Source organism: Aquila chrysaetos, chromosome W (genome assembly GCF_900496995.4).
Source record: "Aquila chrysaetos chrysaetos chromosome W, bAquChr1.4, whole genome shotgun sequence".
Taxonomy (NCBI): Eukaryota; Metazoa; Chordata; class Aves; order Accipitriformes; family Accipitridae; genus Aquila; species Aquila chrysaetos.
The window spans coordinates 7,150,497-7,172,644 of record NC_054457.1 but is presented as its reverse complement, the minus strand read 5'-3'; the positions used below and the strand labels follow the sequence as shown (position 1 = coordinate 7,172,644).

At 41.0% G+C, this 22,148-nt stretch overlaps 1 protein-coding gene across 3 annotated transcripts in view; it reads right to left on the bottom strand.

Moving 5' to 3' along the window:
• Window positions 1-22,148, bottom strand: part of LOC121232759 (growth hormone receptor-like) — a 227,951-nt gene that overhangs the window by 4,183 nt on the left and 201,620 nt on the right. For all 3 annotated transcript variants that reach the window (XM_041121168.1, XM_041121166.1, XM_041121167.1), the window contains 4 exons: window positions 19,005-19,165; window positions 17,795-17,973; window positions 5,571-5,742; window positions 2,042-2,132 (listed from right to left, as the gene is read on the bottom strand). In XM_041121168.1, the coding sequence (XP_040977102.1) occupies window positions 2,042-2,132; window positions 5,571-5,742; window positions 17,795-17,973; window positions 19,005-19,165 (603 nt within the window). The remainder of the gene's footprint in view (window positions 1-2,041; window positions 2,133-5,570; window positions 5,743-17,794; window positions 17,974-19,004; window positions 19,166-22,148) is intronic.

Here is a 22,148-nt window from a genome sequence, read left to right as displayed (position 1 = left end):
CTAATTCTTTGAGAAAAAAACCCACAACCAAACAACAAAAAAGAAAACCCAAATAGAAAGATGATTTTTCCATTAATAATAAACCAACAATAGTGGGTCATGCCTATCTCCTGCATTTTACCTCCTTGCTTCTTTTGCAAACAGATAAACTGTACTTCCCAAAAGGAAAATTCAGCATTCTCTTTATACTGGGTTACTTGCCTATTTTAGAAAGTAAGCTGTGGGAATGGTAGATCCAAATCCAAATATTAGTTTTGCTGCATTGTTAGTGACCTTGCTGAGGTCCAGGGAGGATTAGAGGGGTCTTAAGAAGTGCTACAGAGAAATTTAGGCAACTTCTGCTTAACTATGGCAGGCCCAAATTCCCCAGCTATTTTTGTTTTTGGCAGACCCTCAAAGTTCTACCCAGCAAGCCTCAATGAGAGCCAGAAATCCAGTAATTTTCCACCTAATCCCTGGAGTGGCGGTGTTAGCTGTGCACTGGCTGGGCTCTCAGAGTATTAGTTTAAGATTTACACTTACAGTTGAATCCACAAATCAGCTATTCCGACAGGATTGGGCACTGCTTCTAACGAAACGGACAAAGGATTTTACCACTCACTGCCTGGAGAAATCATTCAGGAGGGAGAACTATGCTCTGCTCCTTTCTTAGCCTCGCATAATTCAAGCCTACATCTCTCAACTCTAAAAGAGTATGGCCTAACCCTATGGCATCTGTCCTAGGGAGCCTGGTTCAGATCTTGTGAGATCAGAGTTGAGGAAATTATGAATTGATATCTTTTCAGATACAGGAGGAAACTGAGCCTGGATATTTTGCATTACTGGAAACCTATGCAGCCTGCTCTTCTGCAGAATACATTGCCACTCCCACCACTGCGTGAACCACTTTGAAGGAAAGGGTGCAGGCCCATAGGTCCAGAAAAACTTTCCAGATGAAGGGTCCCCAGTGGAGAAAAGCCTCCTCCAGCAATCATGATTAGCATGGAAGATATTAATGAGCTGTGATCAGACATGCTTCAGCCCTCAGGATCTTCTGTGATCAAGCCACTCCTTGCTCAGTGTGCTGACCTTAGTGACCTCCTGGTCCCATGTGTGAGTTGTTCTTGCCCCATTCTGACATATCTAGCTTTTGTCATGCATTGTATCAGGAGCCTTGCTCTTAACTCTGGAATTGGTATGCTATTGCAGGTAGCAGCTTCCTTAAGTTAAGCACTGATAAAGCATAGTGCTGCTTGCCTACATTTTTTTTTTTGAGCTGCTCCAACTGCACCATCTTGTTTTAATTTCGGCGACTTGTCCTTATGCTGGTATGTTCAAAACACCTCAGTGTTCATTTTCAAAGTGTATATACAAGACCACTGACAACATGCATGTGTGCACTGGGGCTTGACTGTTGTGTTGCTCCATAGTCTAGGACAGTAATGGTATGACATCCAAGCTGAATTATTCTGCCAAAACCCATCCCTGAACACACATTTTAGGGGATGAATTCACTTTGAGACCATTTTGACATTTTTATATATGTGTCATTGTGTCTTTTTTATAAATTACACAATCCTAAGCTCTGTTTTATTTTATTCCTGTTACTTATAGGAGCTGCAGTCTATCCACAGAGACCAAATACTGCCCTATGACTCAAGCTCTGTCCCTTGGCTCAATGAAGAAATAGTCAGAGATTAGTGGAATAGTCCAAGAACAAAAACAAATATATAGACATATGTTTGTGTGAAACTTTTGAACAGTAAATGGATAAAAATAGTATTCCCCAAATTTGAATGAACTAAAAAACCAATCCCCTTCATAGCCTAAGTAAATACTATAGTATAAAATGTTCTGCAATCTAAAAGGAACAGGAGCTGTCAACATAATCAGATTCTCACTGCTGAAGGCCTAGTGCGTACATATGCTGGCATCCATGTAGCTTAAGAGGATGGACAACAATCCTCAAAATAGTTTCTAGTCCCCCAGATTTGAAAAAAATTGAAGCACTCTAATTTTTAAGCTACAAATACATAAAATCTGACAAATAAAAACTCTCTACCTTGGTTGTTTGGACAACAGGATTAAGATCACTGTTACAGCCAGCCCACATGCTCCAAAGATAACAACTAAGACCCATGGAAACTCAATTTCTGAAACAACAGAACAAAAAAATGTTAGCAGGAATTTGCGTCTCCATTGCATCTTTAATTTCAACCTTGTCTTCTGCTGCCTGAGGATTCTAAAGTCATAAAAACTCATAGGAGAATCTTTGGTTACTTAAATGTGAAAGTTCTGTGTTAAACAGAAATAAAAATACCCTTTTGGTCTCAACAGTTTCTATATTGCATTTGTGAGCTCACTGAGACTCCTTGCAAAGACAGACTTGAGTTTTTTAATATAAACAAGATCTTAGTACAGACAATATATGTAGCAAAACAAGCCACAAGGAACATTCTGCCTGCTTGGAACATGCTACCAGTAGTCCTGATGGCATATAATGCCACAGACCATGTTACTGCTTGTTAGCCCAAGCTGAGAGAACATTATTAATAGCATGCTAAATCATAGATGAACTAGTCTTCTCTCACAGAAACTAAAATATGGTGGTAGCATAATACTATTTCTAAAGGCAGAACATTAATTATGTTGTGAACCTCCAATTGCAAAAAAAAAAAAAAAAGAAGAAAAAATATTTCTCCCTTTTATTTACCTTGCAGGTGGCTACAAAGAGAGACTTTAGGTCATTGAGAAATGTGATTTGGTAGGAATGAATAACAATGCTGATAAATGAAATGTTTTATCTTTTAAATACTGGCAATTCCATCATACTTAAGCTGACACTGTAGAATACAAAGTATAGAAAAATTATTCTGGCTGTAGCCTTAGATTCTTCTCATTTGATCCCAATTTTAAGTTTTCCGTACAAACTTCACTCATTTTTTGGGCTAAGAAATACTGTACAGGAAGCATTAGAATTCTATACATGAACTTAATATACAGTCTTTTGGACAAAAAAAAAAAAAAATTCAGGCATCAGTTTTAGCCCTCTACTCTCAGCTTAGATTTTGACTGGACAAGTTTTCATGCTTGAGTATTTAAAGTCCTATTTGGATATGTCTGTTAGGTCCCTGTCGTGGTTTAACCCCAGCCAGCAACTAAGCACCACGCAGCCGCTCACTCACTCCCCCTCACCCAGTGGGATGGGGGAGAAAATTGGGAAAAAGAAGCAAAACCTACGGGTTGAGATAAGAACAGTTCAATAGAACAGAAAAGAAGAAACTAATAATGATAATGATAACACTAATAAAATGACAACAGCAATAATGAAAGGATTGGAATGTACAAATGATGTGCAGTGCAATTGCTCACCACCTGCCGATCGACACCCAGCTAGTCCCCAAGCGGCAATCCCCCGCCCCCACTCCCCCCAGTTCCTATACTAGATGTGACATCACATGGTATGGAATACCCTGTTGGCCACTTTGGGTCAGCTGCCCTGGCTGTGTCCCCTCCCAACTTCTTGTGCCCCTCCAGCTTTCTTGCTGGCTGGGCATGAGAAGCTGAAAAATCCTTGACATTAGTCTAAACACTACTTAGCAACAACTGAAAACATCAGTGTTATCAACATTCTTCACATACTGAACTCAAAACATGGCACTGTACCAGCTACTAGGAAGACAGTTAACTCTATCCCAGCTGAATCTAGGACAGTCCCTAATTTAATGGTGTCCTGGTTTCGGCTGGGATAGAGTTAATTTTCTTCCTAGTAGCTGGTACAGTTCTGTGTTTTGGATTTAGTGTGAGAATAATTTTGATAACACACTGCTGTTTTAGTTGTTGCTAAGTAGCACTTAGGATAAGTAAGTTAAGGATTGTTCAGTTTCCCATGCTCTGCCAGTAAGCAGGTGTATAAGAAGCTGGGAGAGAGCATAGCCAGGACAGCTGACCTGAACTAGCCAAAGGGATCTTCCATACCATAGAACATCATGCTCAGTATATAAACTGGGGGGAGTTGGCCAGGAGGGGCAGATCACTGCTCAGGCATCGGTCAGCAGGTGGTGAGCAATTGCATTGTGCATCACTTTTCTTTGGTCTAATTTATCTCTTTTTGTTATATTCCTTTTCATTGCAATTATTATTATTGGTATTATATTTCATTATTATTGTTCTTATTATTGTATTTTATTGTATTTTATTTTAGTTTCATTATTAAACTGTTCTTATCTCAACCCATGAGTTTTACTTTTTTCCCGATTGTCCTCCCCATCCCACTGGGTGGGGGGAGGAGTGAGCGAGTGAGCGGCTGCGTGGTGCTTAGTTGCTGGCTGGGGTTAAACCATGACAAATGGGGAACCAGTAACTCCTTGTCATGTCAGTGAGACCTGTGAATGTCCAGCTGCTTCAAAAAGTTAGAATATTACATTTGAATTTAAATACTTAACTTTTAACATGGAAAACTTCAATTTTAATTCTGTGTTCCTGAGGGTAAAATACAAAACAAGTAAGAATAAATTTTGCCAGACCATCTTATGGTTTCTCAATTTTCCTTTGGAAATTTCCAACTTATGTCCCAATTCAGCAATGCAGTACATGGTGGAAAACTGATCCATCAAATCAGATCACTGCTGCTGTGTGAGATGTATAGATATGGATCAACTTGCAGAATCTGGGTTGTAGTGATTGAAGAAAACTGTGCTCATATGATGGCCTTAGATTTTCATAGTATTTTAATTTTGTTCCTATAAAACCTTGACAACTTAATGCAGTTCATATGAAAACCTTGACAAAATAATGCCATGTGGACAGAACATTAGCTCTTCATATAAATTAGGAATTAAAAGTAGTAATACAAAGAGTTAAAAAGGCCAATCTAGCAAGATTTTGAAAGAAGAGTTATGGGTGGTTTTATTTAACACCTCCACTAATACTCTGGAAAATTAAGTGAAGCAGCTTGTTAAAATAACTTGCTGAAGAGCTCATATTTTGAAGAGTTAATTTAGTAGCTCAGATCTGAGAATGCTTTAGGAAAAGGCACTGTCTCATTCTTTTAATAGAAAAAATGTGGTGCTCAATGGCTGTTTCTTCTTCTGTCTTTAATAGCACTTTAAAAACCAGTACAAGACAGAAGCAAGAATCAGAAAAACGCTGTCCTTGATAGTATCAGGCAGATTAGAAAAGCACATCATTCTGGTAACAAACTTAGCCAGCAGTATAACACTTTAATAAAAGTGACAATTCTTCTCTTCACTACTGGAGTGCTCAGTTTACACAATGAAGTATGAGATTTAACTGTATTTTCGGCTCTATAGGATGTGCAACAGCAGTTATTATTTCCGATTCTTAAAGCTATCCATATTTTTGCTCTCTGATGAACTGGGAAAGTCTTGCTGAGTTTACATCTGAACTTGTATATGGAATTTGTACACTCTCAATCTCACCAAATGATTTTCATGTAGTAGGCTGAATTATCAATCCATTCAAGCATACAACATCAAAGGTAAGGAGAAACCCCCTCCCAAACCCAACACCCAAAAGACAAAAAGACAGCAACGGTTATAAAAACACTTTGCTGCACTTTGCTTATTTACCTTCAGCACAATGAACAAATTCAACACCTGTTTGAGAAAAAGTTACATAAAGGATTTCACTGAACTCCCCAAATTTTTCGGAGGTACGTTGTCTTGATCGGACTCGTATCTCATAATCTCTTCCCATCTTCAGAGAGTACAGTGGAACCATTGTTGAGACCCTGGGTTCTAACTGTAAAGACAGAAGGACTGCGATTTATTTGCTTAAGTTGTACTGGCAATTTTATACTGCTTCTTGATTTCAGAAATAAACATTTTACTACTTGGAACTGTAAGGATACCATGAGAAGAGTTCAGAGAAAATTCACACCATTTACTTTCAACTTAATAGCTATGAGGCTTTGCTGTGATTCAGGGGACCAAAAGTGGAGAATCCAAGCTCTCTGTAAATACAGTCAGTGAAGAAAGGCAGCTGCTCCCAGTTACATGACATAAGTAGGTGGTGTGAATATGTCCCACTGATCTTATCAAGTTGTAAATCCTTTTTATTGTTATAACACATTACTGACTTCACAATGCCAAAAACCTTGTTGAAATAACATAGAAGTCTTAAAACTAGTGCAATAACCATTACAGAATTAATTTTAAGAAGAAAAATTATCTAAAGGCCTTCTAACCTGTATTGCATCTTACAAATGTATTTATTTGGGAAAGACTGCATAGCTCCCAACATCTTCAACTATATATAAAATGTGATAATGGAGACTCTGGGAGAGCTGGCATCAGATTGTCGGTCTTGAGACTTCTATATTAAGTATTAACTGCAACATACTTGGATACTGCTGCATATCAAACTATGTAGGAAGTCACATTGGAGGTCTTAATATGTGAAATCTCTCTTTTCTTCTATTCCTTCTCTAAGAATATGTATTTTTCTATTCTATTCTATTTTAGCTCCAACAGCCCAACACAAGTATATAAAAATAAGGAAAATGCACAAAATAGAAATGCACGTGGCAGATGTTATATTCTACTTTTACTTCAGAATCAGGTATGATACTGGCAAAACTCATCATGGGCTAAGAATTAAAACACCTGGAAAACAACAGTCATTGGGGATTTGAAAGAAGCTTGAACAATACAATCCTATAATCACTGTAGCTGTGTAATCTAAATTTGAGAACATTCTGTTGGTAGCTACAATCTGTGGAATTCTCATGATCCCTGGTGGCTCCAGATTCAAGTGTTCTGAGAACCAACCAGTCAGATTTTGGAGGAGGCAGTGATCCGACACAAATTGCTTTTCTCTGCTAGTGGTTGAGCACAAGATCCTGGAGAACCATTGCTCTACATCACAGAGGTTTTTAACATATGAAAATAATCCAGTTGGAAAGTGTTGGGAAGGGAATACAATCTATACTAGTCCAGTTTACTTATTTTGTGCTATGAAGCCACAAAGAAATAGTACACTAAAGTTTTACAGTATATAATTTATTTTTTTTTTCTGAAACAATTAGTGGAAATTCTTAGGAGAGGGATGCTGGACCACACAAAATTTTATGTACCCCAAATAATGGTGGCACTTGGAAAAGGCAGTATGCAGGCCAAAATAGAGCCCTGAAAAATATGAAGTAGAATTACTGTAGCTGTATACCTAAAATTGCAAGGGTTGCTAAAGAACAGATAATTGATTAATGGGCAGAATGTCTCTAGTCCATCAATGGACTAACAAAACTTTATGTAAGACACCTGGATGGAGCAAGATGTATAGACTGGGGAAGGTACAGCATGAACTGAATAGATGAATAGCATTTGTGATATGAATTAAATCAATTAAAAACCATATGAGAGACACGATAAAAGATAACTAATAAAAATGCATGACAACATATAGAAAACTCATTTAAAATATGTGAAGGGGAGCTTGGAACCAGACAGCTGGGTTGCTGGACTTATTGCAGGCTGTTCAGTTAATGTACACAGAGTGATGCTTGTGATTGCCATACTAAAGAAACATGTGACAAACCCGCTGTCACGCTGAGCTGTGTGACTGTGTTGCCTGTGTGAGTCTGGCCCTGTAAGAGGGGGTTAACAAAGACTGTGGAGCAACTGTTTGTCACTAGTCAGCTGGAGCCCCAGGGATGCTGGGAGTGCTCTCTGGGATGGGGGCACCAGAGGCAGAGGCTGGCCCAAGCATGACAGGCAACACAGCAACTAAGGCAATGACTTTCACCAACTTTAACAGAAAAATAGCGAAAACTGGGAGATGGGCAGTACCAGGGAAAGGTTCAGAGGTACCCTGGGGAAAGCATAGCACAGGGTCGGGCACCCATACAACACAGTATACCACATGGAGGTATTAGGCTGTATATCTAATGCAGTGTAGGGAGCTGAGTTTCGCTCCCCCAAACTAGTAAGCCCTGTATCTCAGCCACAGTGCTGTATGGACACAATGATGGTGTTCAGCTCTGGAGTTAGTACTCCATGCTTCCTTGCCCTAAGTGCACTTCACTGCAGTGTGAAATGGACCTTTTCCAGCAGAAATACAACAAGATAACGAGAGCCAGCAGAGTCCTCCCTGGTCCAGCCTTCTTCACTGAGGACTGAGTTGTGATCACCAATTTCATCCCATGTCAGGTGGATCTGGGCCTGTTGTGGTTTTTTTTTTTTTTTTAATAAGTCAAAAGATCAGCCCAATATAAAATACAATAAATAACTAAAGGAAAATTAGACTTTCAAGATTCCCTATCATGTGTACATTTTTAGTCACTTCATAGTTAGACACTTCTCTACTAAGTCATCATTCTTCACTACTGCTCAGATGGTGTGTGTTTTCACACCTTATTTGAAAAACACAGCAGCCTCACAAGGTCTGTATAGCTATTGCCATTCATGACTAGTAAACTTGGATAGACATAACAGAGGACAGAATTTTAGTCCAGTGAATGTAATGGGCAACACTTCAAGATAAGAGTAGAATTTTAAAAAGATACCCAGCAAGGAGCTACTAACAATGATGAAAGTTTTTCAAACTGTGAGCCAGATTAAATTTGGCTCTGTCTCATGAACAGCCACTATATGAGGGTAGGGATTTTATTGTTTTTAGGAGCTTTCTCAGTAAATAATTTTGATCCTCTTATCACTATGACTTATTGTTATAACACTTTACTAATTAATGTTTTAGTCCTCTTTCAATTCATGTTACCTATTTTCAATTAGTAAATGGATTGAAAAAAATGAATGATATACATGAAAAATCAAACAAGTTCATCCCAAAACCTCTAAAAAAATTGCAAACAAGTCTCAGTAAGTACAATTTAAGTACTATAAATTAATTTCTGTATCAATTTTTGTATCAGTTATATGTACAAAGCATTATGATATATTTAAGCAAAGATTACCCTTTGTGTATAAAACCAGTAATAACAGTATAACTGGACATCTCTCTCTTTACTGCTTCAACACTCATTACAGAAGATATTTGTGGCAAAGAATGCAAAGAGTGAAATCATTTCTCCAATGCTGTTATTGGGAGTTTTGCAATTGTCTCAGCCCAGACCAAGATTTTGTTTGAAAAATTCTCTTTTGTGCTCTAACTGATAGTGTCTCAGGGAATTATGCCATCTTTGTGCTTTTAAGCTGAAAGGCACAATAACATACAATATATACAGCTGCAGTACAACATAATATATAGCACTATTTTTCTTGAGGCAAGCATAGTATTAAGCAATTCCTTATCTGTTTTCTGAAAGAAGAAACACTGAACTTCAAACCTTTGATCTCCTGAGAACTATTCTCAAGGCATGCTGGAATTATTGATGGTACTGGAGCAAGAACAAAGCTTTATTAGGGTATTTTTATGATTGATACCTAAAGGCTTATAAAAAATTTAAAATGTGCATTTTTAAAGAGGTATCTGTATTGCTGCCTGCTTTTGTAAATCCCATAAATACTGTGCATATTTTCAAGTTCTTAAGGAGTATTGATTTGCTGCCTGATATAGAGAACGAACTGCTTATTGCTTAATGATTATCTCTCTGTAACTTTACATACCAAGGACTGGTGTTTGTCAGGGATTAAGCCTGTCAGAGGCTGGTACTTGGGAGTGATGAGCAAGAGGGAGCCATGAGCAATCACAAAACTTAATTAAATGTTTGCTGAATTTACGATCTTGTTGAGAAGGCACAAGCAGAGGCCTTGCTTGAATAGGCATCCAGTACACCTGGAATCAACTGCCCCAGGGGTGGAAACACAGCCCCACCATTTGCCATGGACTAAGCCAGACTGCACTGGAAAAAGGTGAAGCAACGGAACACCTGCAATACATTGATGACATCATCGTATGGGGCAACACAACAGAACTTGTTTTTGAGAAGGGGAAGAAAATAATTCAAATCCTTCCGAAAAACGGTTTTGCCATGAAAGAAAGTAAGGTCAAGGGACCTGCACAGGAGATCCAGTTTTTAGGAATAAAATGGCAAGATGGACGTCGTCAGATCCCAATGGATGTGATCAACAAAATAGCAGCTTTGTCTCCACCGACTAAAAAAGGAAAACACAAGCTTTCTTAGGTGTTGTGGGTTTTTGGAGAATGCATATTCCAAATTACAGTCTGATTGTAAGCCCTCTCTGTCAAGTGACCCGGAAGAAGAATGATTTTAAATGGGGCCCCGAGCAACAAGAAGCCTTTGAACAAATTAAATGGGAGATTGTTCATGCAGTAGCCCTTGGGCCAGTCCAGGCAGGACAAGATGTTAAAAAAGTACTCTACACTGCAGCTGGGGAGAATGGCCCTACCTGGAGCCTCTGGCAGAAAGCACCTGGGGAGACCCGAGGCCGACCCCTGGGGTTTTGGAGTCGGGGATACAGAGGGTCTGAGGCTCGCTATACTCCAACTGAAAAAGAGATATTGGCAGCATATGAAGGAGTTTGAGCTGCCTCAGAAGTGGTTGGTACTGAAACACAGCTCCACTTAGCACCCCGACTGCTAGTGCTGGGCTGGATGTTCAAAGGGAGGGTCTCCTCTACACATCATGCAACGGATGCCACGTGGACTAAGTGGGTCGCACTGATCCCGCAACGGGCTCGCATAGAAAACCCCAGTCATCCAGGAATTTTAGAAGTGATCACGGACTGGCCAGAAGGCAAAGATTTTGGAATGTCGCCAGAGGAGGAGGTGACGCGTGCTGAAGAGGCCCCACTGTATAATAATCTGCCAGAAAATGAGAGGCAATATGCCCTGTTCACTGATGGATCCTGTCGCATTGTGGGAAAGCATCGGAGGTGGAAGGCTGCTGTATGGAGTCCTACACGACTAGTCGCAGAAAGTGCTGAAGGAGAAGGTGAATCGAGTCAGTTTGCAGAGGTGAAAGCCATCCAGCTAGCGTTAGACATTGCTGAAAGAGAAAAGTGGCCAGTGCTCTATCTCTATACTGACTCATGGATGGTGGCAAATGCCCTGTGGGGGTGGTTGCAGCAATGGAAGCAGAGCAACTGGCAGCGCAGAGGTAAACCTATCTGGGCTGCCGCACTGTGGCAAGATATTGCGTCCCGGCTAGAGAATCTGGTTGTAAAAGTACGTCATGTAGATGCTCACGTACCCAAGAGTCGGGCCACTGAAGAACATCAAAATAACCAGCAGGTGGATCAGGCTGCCAAGATTGCAGTGGCTCAGATGGACCTGGACTGGCAACATAAGGGTGAGCTATTTATGGCTCTGTGGGCCCATGATACTTCAGGCCATCAGGGAAGAGATGGGCTCCTGATCGAGGGGTGGACTTGACCATGGACACTATCGCACAGGTTATCCATGAACGTGAAACGTGCTGCAATTAAGCAAGCCAGGCGGTTAAAGCCCCTGTGGCATGGAGGGCAATGGCTGAAATATAAATATGGGGAGGCCTGTCAGATTGACTATATCACACTCCCACGAACTCACCAAGGCAAGCGCCATGTGCTTACAATGGTGGAAGCAACCACTGGATGGCTGGAAACATATCCTGTGCCCCATGCCACTGCCCGAAACACTATCCTGGGCCTTGAAAAGCAGGTCTTGTGGCGACATGGCACCCCAGAAAGAATTGAGTCAGACAACGGGACTCATTTCCAAAACAACCTCATAGACACCTGGGCCAAAGAGCATGGCATTGAGTGGGTGTATCACATCCCCTATCATGCACCAGACTCTGGGAAAATTGAGCGATACAATGGACTGTTAAAGACTACATTGAGAGCAATGGGGGTGGAACTTTCAAACATTGGGATACACATTTAGCAAAAGCCACCTGGTTAGTCAACACCAGAGGATCTGCCAATCGGGGTGGCCCTGCCCAGTCAGAACTGTTACGTACTGTAGAAGGGGATAAAGTCCCTGTAGTGCACATAAAGAATATGTTAGGGAAGACAGTCTGGGTTGCTCCTGCCTCAGGCAAAGGTAATCCCATTCGTGGGATTGCTTTTGCTCAAGGACCTGGGTGCAATTGGTGGGTGATGCAAAAAGATGGGGAAGTCCGATGTGTGCCTCAAGGGGATTTGATTTTAGGTGAGAATAGCCAGAATTAAACTGTATTATATTAGTTGCTCTATAACCCTGCTACTGTATGTTATCATTACTGTAATTGTTATATGCTATATCCATAGTACTACAGTAAGAATCACTTAGATCAAGCAAGAAAGAACTGTGATAAAACTGAGCGAAGCGCAGTAGTGACGGAACCAGAACTGACTCCAGCATGCAACAATCCAACGGTGCACACCATCCTCCTGCTGCGTCCAATCTCACCTGCTCGTCACACTGCACTGAAGCCCAATTCTGCTCTACCGACTGAGAGGACTTTGCACCATCCCTCCTGCCCAGAAAGACTGGTATGACAGATGGAGCCCAGAGTCGGGAACTAAATGAACTCAACGAACATTTTATGAACATAACCCATAAACTAAAGGAATGATATCTCTGTGTGTGTATACATATATACACATATATATATATATCTCATTGTTCATATGTCTCAAAGGGATGGAAAAGGTGATGATGATTGACCAGGATGTAACTAAAGGTATGGGAACTGAACATGACGTCAATGGTATAGAATAAGGGGTGGATACTGTCCTGGTTTCAGCTGGGATAGAGTTAACTGTCTTCCTAGTAGCTGGTACAGTGCTATGTTTTGAGTTCACTATGCCAAGAATGTTGATAACACACTGCTGTTTTCAGTTGTTGCTAAGCAATGTTTAGTCTCAAGTCAAGGATTTTTCAGCTTCTCATGCCCAGCCAGTGAGAAAGCTGGAGGGGCACAAGAAGTTGGCACAGGACACAGCCAGGGCACCTGACCCAAAGTGGCCAACAGGGTATTCCATACCATGTGACGCCACATCTAGTATAGGAACTGGGGGTAGTGGGGGCAGGGGATTGCCGCTTGGGGACTAGCTGGGTGTCGATCGGCGGGTGGTGAGCAATTGCACTGCGCATCATTTGTACATTCCAATCCTTTTATTATTGCTGTTGTCATTTTATTAGTGTTATCATTGTCATTATTAGTTTCTTCTTTTCTGTTCTATTAAACCGTTCTTATCTCAACCCACGAGTTTCACTTCTTTTCCTGATTTTCTCCCCCATCCCACTGGGTGGGGGGGAGTGAGTGAGTGGCTGCATGGTGCTTAGTTTCTGGCTGGGGTTAAACCACGATAGGAAGCTCAATTGAAAGAAAAGTTAGGAGAACGTGTTGAAATGATGTTAATGCAAGCCCCAAAACCTCCTGACATAGTTCAGAACCACAGAAACAGGAATCAAAAACCGGATAAACCCTGGATGGTTATTGGGCCTGCCTGTCTGGAAAGTCGATATTCATGAATGGATAAGTGATGATGGCCCTTATATTTTGCTTCCTGTAGGTCCTCACCAAAAACCAACTAAATTTCTAATAGATACAGGAGCACAAATATCTGTACTTACTCAAACTGACGCAATCACCTCAGGATTACGAACAGGCCGACCTAAAGTTAATTTAACTGGCATTAATGGCAGCAGCGAACTATGCCCCACTGTTAAAGTAAAAATTTGGCTTCCCAGCAAAAAATTATTAACCTCAGTTTGCTTTGCAGTAAACGATCACTATGAAAACATATTGGGGTTTGATCTTTTAATGGGACAAACCTGGCAGCTACCAAATGGTAGTATATGGTCATTTGGATCTGGAAGTCTAGGGGTGGAATCTAAAACTGCTGACATCCGTCTTTTGCAAGCAGCACCTGCACTCCCTGACTCCAGTCTCAATAATGTTCCCCAGTATCTGGTGTCAGCTGTCGCCAAAGATGGAATTTCAGCTGTTATTGTGGACTTGGAGTCTCGGCAAATTATTTTTTCGGACGCATTGTCCATATAATTCTCCTGTATGGCCTGTTCACAAACTTGATGGTAGATGGCGTCTTACGATTGATTATCGGCATCTTAATGCCAACACTGCACCCTTAACATAAGCAGTTCCTAATATTGCAAACTTAACTGCCACTCTACAAGCAGCTGCCCATGAATGGATGGCTGTTTTAGGTATCAAGGAGATGTTCTTTACGGTCCCTTTGCAAGAACAGGATAAACCCAGTTTTGCATTTACTTGGGAAGGAGTACAGTATACCTTTAACAGGCTTCCCCAAGGTTACAAACACTCCCCTACTATTGCTTAAGGAGCACTAGCGGAACTTTTACAGCAAGTATCAATTCCACCAGAAACCCGTCTCTATCAATACATAGATGACATTTTGATTGGGGGCGATTCCCAAGAGGCAGTAAGAACAGCAGCTGCTTCTGTATGGGAAACCTTAAATAATGCCGGAGTAGCCATACCACTGGACAAGTGTCAGGGACCCGCCCAAGAAGTGAAATTTCTAGGAACTTGGTGGATCGCTGGTAGTGCTTGAATTCCACCTGATACTTTGGAAAGATAGAAGCTTTACAGCCCCCCCAATCCAAAAGGAAACTCCAACAAACATTGGGAACATTAGGATATTGGAGGAAACACATACCAGGATTCTCAATTATAGCCAGACCCCTCTACTCCCTCCTAGGGAAGGGAAAGGAAAGGTATGGGAAGGGACTGAAGAGCATAATGAAGCTATGAAAACCTTAATGAATGAACTGTGAATGTACCAATCCCTTGGACCTGTACACCCCTCTGATCCTATTGTTGTAGAATGGGGATTTGCTGAACATGCAACTTATCGTAACCTGATTCAGATTGGCCCTAATGGCCCAAAATGACCTTTACTGTTTAGTTCAACTGCATGTAAAGAGGCAGAACAAAGATACTCTGAATGGGAAAAAGGGCTTTTATCCTTAGTTAGAGTTCTAAAACAGGTTGAAAAAATACATCAGGGACAGCCTGTACAGACTAGAGGACCGTTTAATTTACTAGAGGCAATCTTAAAGGAAACTGCTCCTCCGGAATGATATAGAGAACAAACTGCTTATTGCTTAATGATCTAGCTCGTCTTGATTATCTCTCTGCAACTTTACATACCAAGGACTGGTGTTTGTCAGGGATTAAGCCTGTCAGAGACTGGTACTTGGGAGTGATGAGCAAGAGGGAGCCATGAGCAATCACAAAACTTAACTGTTTGATGAATTTACGATCTTGTTGAGAAGGCACAAGCAGAGGCCTTGCTTGAATAGATAGGGCCGGAAAAGATAAGAACTCCTGCCTTTGTTCTCCTCCTTGTAGATAATTTAGCTTAAACTAGCCATATGGTTTTACACCACTAATGAAAACTTAGATAATAAGAGCACTAACAAGCATTTTTTTAGGGACTAACGTGCATTCTTTAGGATAAGATGTATCAAAACATGTAAAGGACCATACTGCGCAGAATCACCTGAAGAGGGTCAAGTAGTGGACAAGTGAGGAAGACTATGGAAGACCACCAGAGGACTCCTGAAGACCACCAGAGACCTTCAATGCGCCTGCGTAAAGGTCATTTGCATATGCTAGTAGTTTCCCGGAAAACTAATGAATATGTATAACATTTCTCGGAAATCTAGTGAATATGTATGTAGAACATGTACTTAACCTGCACAATTAGGCCCGACGGTGTGCACGATAGGTGGAGCGATCCCCCGTGCACCCAGCGCTGCCAATAAAGAATACCTACTTAATAGTTAATCAAACTATTTTGTTAGTTTCTTTGAATCATGCCTAAACTTAACTCATTTTGTAGGCTTTTAAATATAGAGGCTATACATTAAGTGTAGCTTAAACCAGTATAGAAAGAAATTCAGACAAGTATTAGGAAAAAGTTATAGACATTATAGGCCTGTTTGGCTGTAGACTTACTAATAAGGTGTAGGATAAACAGAAAATGCCAACATTGAGAAGGATCAGAGGTGAGGAGGGGTCCAAGGTCTTTCACAGATGAAGGCAAACCAACCAACTTGACTATGTTTCAGTTGGTAAACTTGCCTTTTGTAGGTTAAGACAAATTCATAACAGTATTATCTGCCTGCCTTCTGTCAGTTAACTCACTTCATATTAATAAGAAAGTAAAGGAAGGGTTCTGCTCTGAAATGATGTTCTTATTGCATTGAACTGATATTCAGGAAGAAGTCTCCATATGCAAATATTCCATGACACACCGGCACTTAGCCTATGCATTCAGGTAAGCTGGGTGCAATTTTTTCCCCCATAATGGGAAAACTAACTACATGAGAAGTCAGTGATTTTCAATGGAAAATTTAAAAGATTTGGGGTATAAACATTTTATATTTTCATGGACTGTCCATAGAGTCACAAACTTAACATTGTTGTCTGGTATGAATTCTCTATGTCTTATTGTTATGGGTTTGTGTGGCGCAGGTTTTTCGTAGCCAGGGAGGGGGCTACAGGGGTGGCTCCTGTGAGAAGCTGCTAGAAGCTTCCTTGGCTCCAAGTCGGACCCGCCTCTGGCCAAGGCCGACCCAATCAGCGACGGTGGTAGCGCCTCTGGGAGAACAGATTTAAGAAGGGGAACCTGCAGTGAGTAGTGGGATTGTAATGTGAGAGGAACACCTATGTGGATGCTGAGGTCAGTGAAGGAGGAGGGGCGCCTGAGGAGGTTGATGCCCCTGCAGCCTGTGGTGAGCCGGCAGGCTGTCCCCATGGAGGTGAGCAGTGGAGCGGAGGTCCCCAAAGATGGCCGTGACTCCATGGGAAAGCCCGCGCTGGAGCAGTGTGTGACTGAAGATCGGCCCGTGGAAAGGACCCACGTCAGGGGAGTTCATGAAGAACTGCAGCCCGTGGGAAGGACTCACGTTGGAGAAGTTTGTGAAGGACTGTCTCCTGTGGGAGGGGCCCCATGCTGGAGCAGGGGACGAGTGAGGAGTCCTCCCCTTGAGAAGGAAGGAGCGGCAGAGACAAGGTGTGGCGAGCTGACCCCAACCCCCATTCCCAGTCCCCCTGCGCCGCCGGGGGGAGGAGGGAGAGAAAACCGGGAGTGGGGTTGAGCCCTAGAAGGAGGGAGGGGTGGGGGGGAGGTGTTCTAAGGTTTGGGTTTACTTCTCATTATCCTTGTTTTGATTTGATTGGTAGTAAATTGAATTGATTTTGTTTCTTCCCAAAGTTGAGCCTGTCTTTTGCCCATGACCATAAGTGGGGAGTGATCCCTCCCTGTCCTTGTCTCGACCCATGGCTTTTCTTTATATTTTCTCCTCCTCATCCCACCGGGGCTGGGGGGGGGGAGGAGTAAACGAGTGGCTTCATGGTGCTTTGTTGCCAGCTGGGCTGAAACCACGACACTTATCGATGTTGCATTGTTTTTTACTTGCTTATTGTATCAAATTTTAAATTATAACTCAAAGTTTTTCTTCTTTTTTTAATCTATTGAAATGATATTTATAAATATTAGAGCTTTACATTTACCCTGAAAAATCTGGACTGACAGTGACATTTTCTAACCATAATATTCCTGTTCCAACTACTAAAAATACCATGCACTGTTTCAAATAGCTGAGTTTTAGGAAAACAATAGAGAAATATTTTATCCTTGAAAAAAACTGTATATATGTGATTATTGCTATACTTCCTAATCTAACATGGGGATTTCAGGGTCTCATTATTATCCTGTGTGCCAACTATCTTGACACAAAGTTACAATGTTTGCCAAAAAACTTCAGAAGAATATGGGCATATTTTTTAAGACTTAAGGTATCATCTAGTTAGCAAGTACAAACCTGTTGCTTTTCATAACAGTACGAAAGTGTTAGGGACAGAACAAGCCTGCACTGTACTATGACCATTGTATAATAAATACTTGCTTCATACCTCCTTCCATTTTGTCTCATTAACTTCTTTGTACTGCAATTCATACTCCAGAGTAATCCATCCCTTCTGAACATCTGCTGTTGGTGGTGGATCCCATCTTACTTGGATATCCCCATGGATCCCCGTCTGACTAGTATTTAGCAGAGTCCAGTTAAGGTGAACAGGGGGATCAGGTAGTACTGTTTAAACAGAGTATTTAGAATAAACCAGCCAGTTTTCAATGTGAAATGACCATTTTTACTACACACTATTAAATGATTTCAGGACTAAAAAAACATATTAACCACACATTTGCTGATTAAAATTAAACCTATGAATCGATGACAAAGTCACTACAAGTTTGGTAACAAGAAGGCACCCTGCCATTGGCAGTAGACATGCTCTGCATAAATCTTACCTGAATGACTAATAAAGACGACTAAGAATGTATTACCTATTACACTACATTTTCCAATAGCAGCTTATAAAACACTGAGACATAAACAGCTCTCCATCAAAACTTAAATTTTACTTCTCACTATAAATAAAAACAATAATTGGAGTAACACAGAAAGATAAATTAAATATTTAATGACTACTTCTGAAATAATGTAGAAATACATTGAAAAACTATGGTATCTGAAAAGCTATTCTCATTTTGCTCAGCTGAAGGGAACAGTGGGTATTCTGGTCACTTGCAGGAATAAAGTGTTAATTGTGTATACATATACCACTGCTCTGAACAAGCAATAATGTCTGGAAAATCCCAGACTGTCACAATTCATATAGCAATAAATATAAATTCTAGCTTAGAAATGCTAAACATCCTGATTCTGCAGATTAGTGTTGATTCAGGAACAAAAACCTATTTGGTTCCAGAACTTTTCAGAATCAAGATTTTAACGCCATCCTTGCTCACACTGAACAAGGGGATGTAGCATCCATTAGAAAGGGCTCAGAGTGACAGCAAAGGCAAACTCATCTGCAGACATTTGAGAGACCATGTATTTGCTTTTATCCTTTTAGCTTTCTTCCAACCTGGGCAATATTTTCTGGTGTGGATCACATTACATATGTTACAAAAACAAATCCCTTCCAATATATCATATTTTTTAAGAAACTAACCTTTCTAAGATGGAGAATTTAAATACAGTATGAATAATATGAAAGCTTATAGAATCACACCTATTGTGGTATAAAAATATAGAGGTAATGCATAATGGAAGCATACCTATTTCATCAACGCTGAAACATTTTTCATCAAATACTTCATCTGTATTAGCAAGCTTAACACAATACGGTATCCAAATAGAGGTGTAGGACGTGTTGAAATAACAGCTATTTTCTCCTGCAGTGATATAATCAGGGCATTCTTTCCAGTCTTCATCATTCCTAGAATGACAACAAAAATGTAATATACATGAGAGAGAGATTTATAGATCTTACAAGGTGCAAATTATAGATGTTACAAGACATGTTGTTGATAAGTCATAACTAATATGGAAGTGAGAAATGCATGTCAATATTTGTTGTGACTTAGGATGAAGCCAAACCACTATCCAAGCAACCTGCATAAATGTGTTTAGGTTCTCATGTACTCGTAGTGGCATTTCTGTGCTTTGGATGGTGTTTCCAAAAGATCAGTCAGAGAGCACATGTTGTCATGCTGGTAGGTGCTAATGACTACCAGCAAGCACAAACTTAGATAAATTTGATATGCATTTAAGCAACTGTTGTTCAGGCAAAATTAAATTGCAATAAGATGACCATCTACATAATGAGATCTGAAACACTGAAAGCCAGTCCTTACAGCAGATCAGTACTGCACTACCTGCACAGCCAAGGACAGGGGAGTGCATTGCCCTGGGGAGCTGAATTGGGATGTAGGCACTGGAGCATTGATTGCTCACATGGGAAAGTGCCCAAGGGTGGATGCTGCAGGAGACCTGGCACAAACAAACCCAGGACTGCAGGATGTGAAAGAAGGGAAGAGAAATACAGCACTGTGAGTGAGGGCGAGCTAAATTCCTTGGGATACAGAACTTCTAAAACACAGGCTTGGAACTACTAGCAAGAAACCCCTTATGTTTTTCCATTCTGACTTTGTTAAAAAATTCATAAATGTTCTTTGTGAATAAAAGAATTGCAGCAGGAAATATCACATTCATATAATTCATTTAATCTCTTAAAAAAGCCAAACCAGCAGTTATAAAGAGTGGCATGAATTCTCAGACTGAGAAACACTGCTACTTGTGTGGGGTCATTTTCATACAGCCAAGCTGAAACTATGCAGCAGGTCCAAAACCAAAGAAGTCTTCGGTAAAGCAAAATGGGAACATCCAGATTATTAGAAATACTCTACAGGAAAAGCGACAGACATTTATTCAGTATTTCTGAAGTCACTTTAAAAAAACAAATCTGCTGTTAATACTCTCTCTCAGCCCAAGTATAGAGCGAATAGGGTTCTTTTAAAAAATTACAGTCTTGGTTTGTTAAAAATATACTGTAAATGCCTTTTCTTACTGTCGTGGTTTAACCCCAGCCAGCAACTAAGCACCATGCAGCCGCTCACTCACTTCCCCCCCACCCAGTGGGATGGGGGACAAAATCGGGAAAAGAAGTAAAACTCGTGGGTTGAGATAAGAACGGTTTAATAGAACAGAAAAGAAGAAACTAATAATGACGATGATAACACTAATAAAATGACAACAGCAATAATAAAAGGATTGGAATGTACAAATGATGCGCAGTGCAATTGCTCACCACCCTCCAATCGACACCCCACTAGTCCCCGAGAGGCAATCCCCCCCCCCCCCCCCCCCCAGTTTATCCACTAGATGGGACGTCACATGGTATGGAATACCCCATTGGCCACTTTGGGTCAGCTGCCCTGGCTCTGTCCTGTGCCAACTTCTTGTGCCCCTCCAGCTGGGCATGAGAAGCTGAAAAATCCTTGACTTGAGACTAAACACTACTTAGCAACAACTGAAAACATCAGTGTTATCAACATTCTTCCATACTGAACTCAAAACATGGCACTGTACCAGCTACTAGGAAGACAATTAACTCTATCCCAGTTGAAACCAGGACACTTACTAAGAGCCATTTGTGCTGGTTTTGGCTGGGATAGAGTTAACTTTCTTCATAGTAGCTAGTATGGGGCTATGTTTTGGATTTGTGCTGAAAACAGGGTTGATAATTGTGGACACATGTTTAGCTAACATTGGTCGCAAGAGCATTCCAGAGGCCTTTAGAAGACCTTGAACAGAATAAACAAGAAGACTAAAAAAGAAAGATGCCAATTAGAAGAACACAGGTGCACATTCCACGATAAAGGGAACTTGGCACAAAGAACCTCAATTTGGCAGTTTATCTTGACCAATTAGACTGAGACAAGTTTCGCATGTTTTAATTGGTATAACCAATTATGTCCTATGTTTATGCGCGTGTACAGTGTTGATATAACCAATCATATTTTATGCTTGTGCGCGTGTACAGTGACTTTGCAGAATATGTGACTATAAGTATGTGTGTGTTTTAGCAATAAAGGGTCGTCTGTTGTCTGCTCTCAAGATTACAGGCGTCCGTCTATTTCAATCTCCTCAAATGGTGACCCCGACGTGATAGCGGGTCGAGAAAACGCTGGAATTGCTGGAAGTGCGTCCGGAGGAGACTCTAGCCGAACGGTCGTCTAGCCAGCTGGACTGAGCGGACAACTTTCTCCCGGGAGATCAATCACCTGCTCGTTTGGAAGTAAGGTGAGCGGCTAGAAAGATTAAAATGGGTGCCCAGATGTCTGTGGAAGAAGGGGCAATTGTACAAATGCTTTCGCATATCCTCTCCATGAGAGGAGTTAAATATGATTCAAATACTTTACGTCTGATGCTGAAATGGCTTAAGGACCATGGTGCCCCCACTTCGAATATAGAAGTCTTTGAAATTAAAAATTGGGAAGAAATGGGAAAAGTAATTTGGGACTTTGTATCGCGTGGGGACGTGAAGGCTCAGAAAATCTCCGCTACGTGGAGATTGGTGCTGGAAACGTTGAAAGCCCTTAAGGCAGAAAAGGAGGTGGCTGCTGCTGTAAAAATTTCAATTGAAAATACCCCGGAAAAAGAGAAAAGTGTGTGTGGCGAGGTGGTAAATAATTCGGACAGTGATGAGCAATTAAACACCGAGGGAGATGTCATTAATGAAGGCAACAATCAACTTTTAAGTAACCTGCCTCTCGAGCAGAGACCTATCCCCTCTGCACCTCCCTATGAGGCAGCTACATCCCCAGGAGAGGCTATAAAAAAGTGATGGAAGGACATAAATGATAAAATGTTAACTGAAGGTCTAAATCCTGTGGCTTTTCCTGTTACAGTCAGGCAGA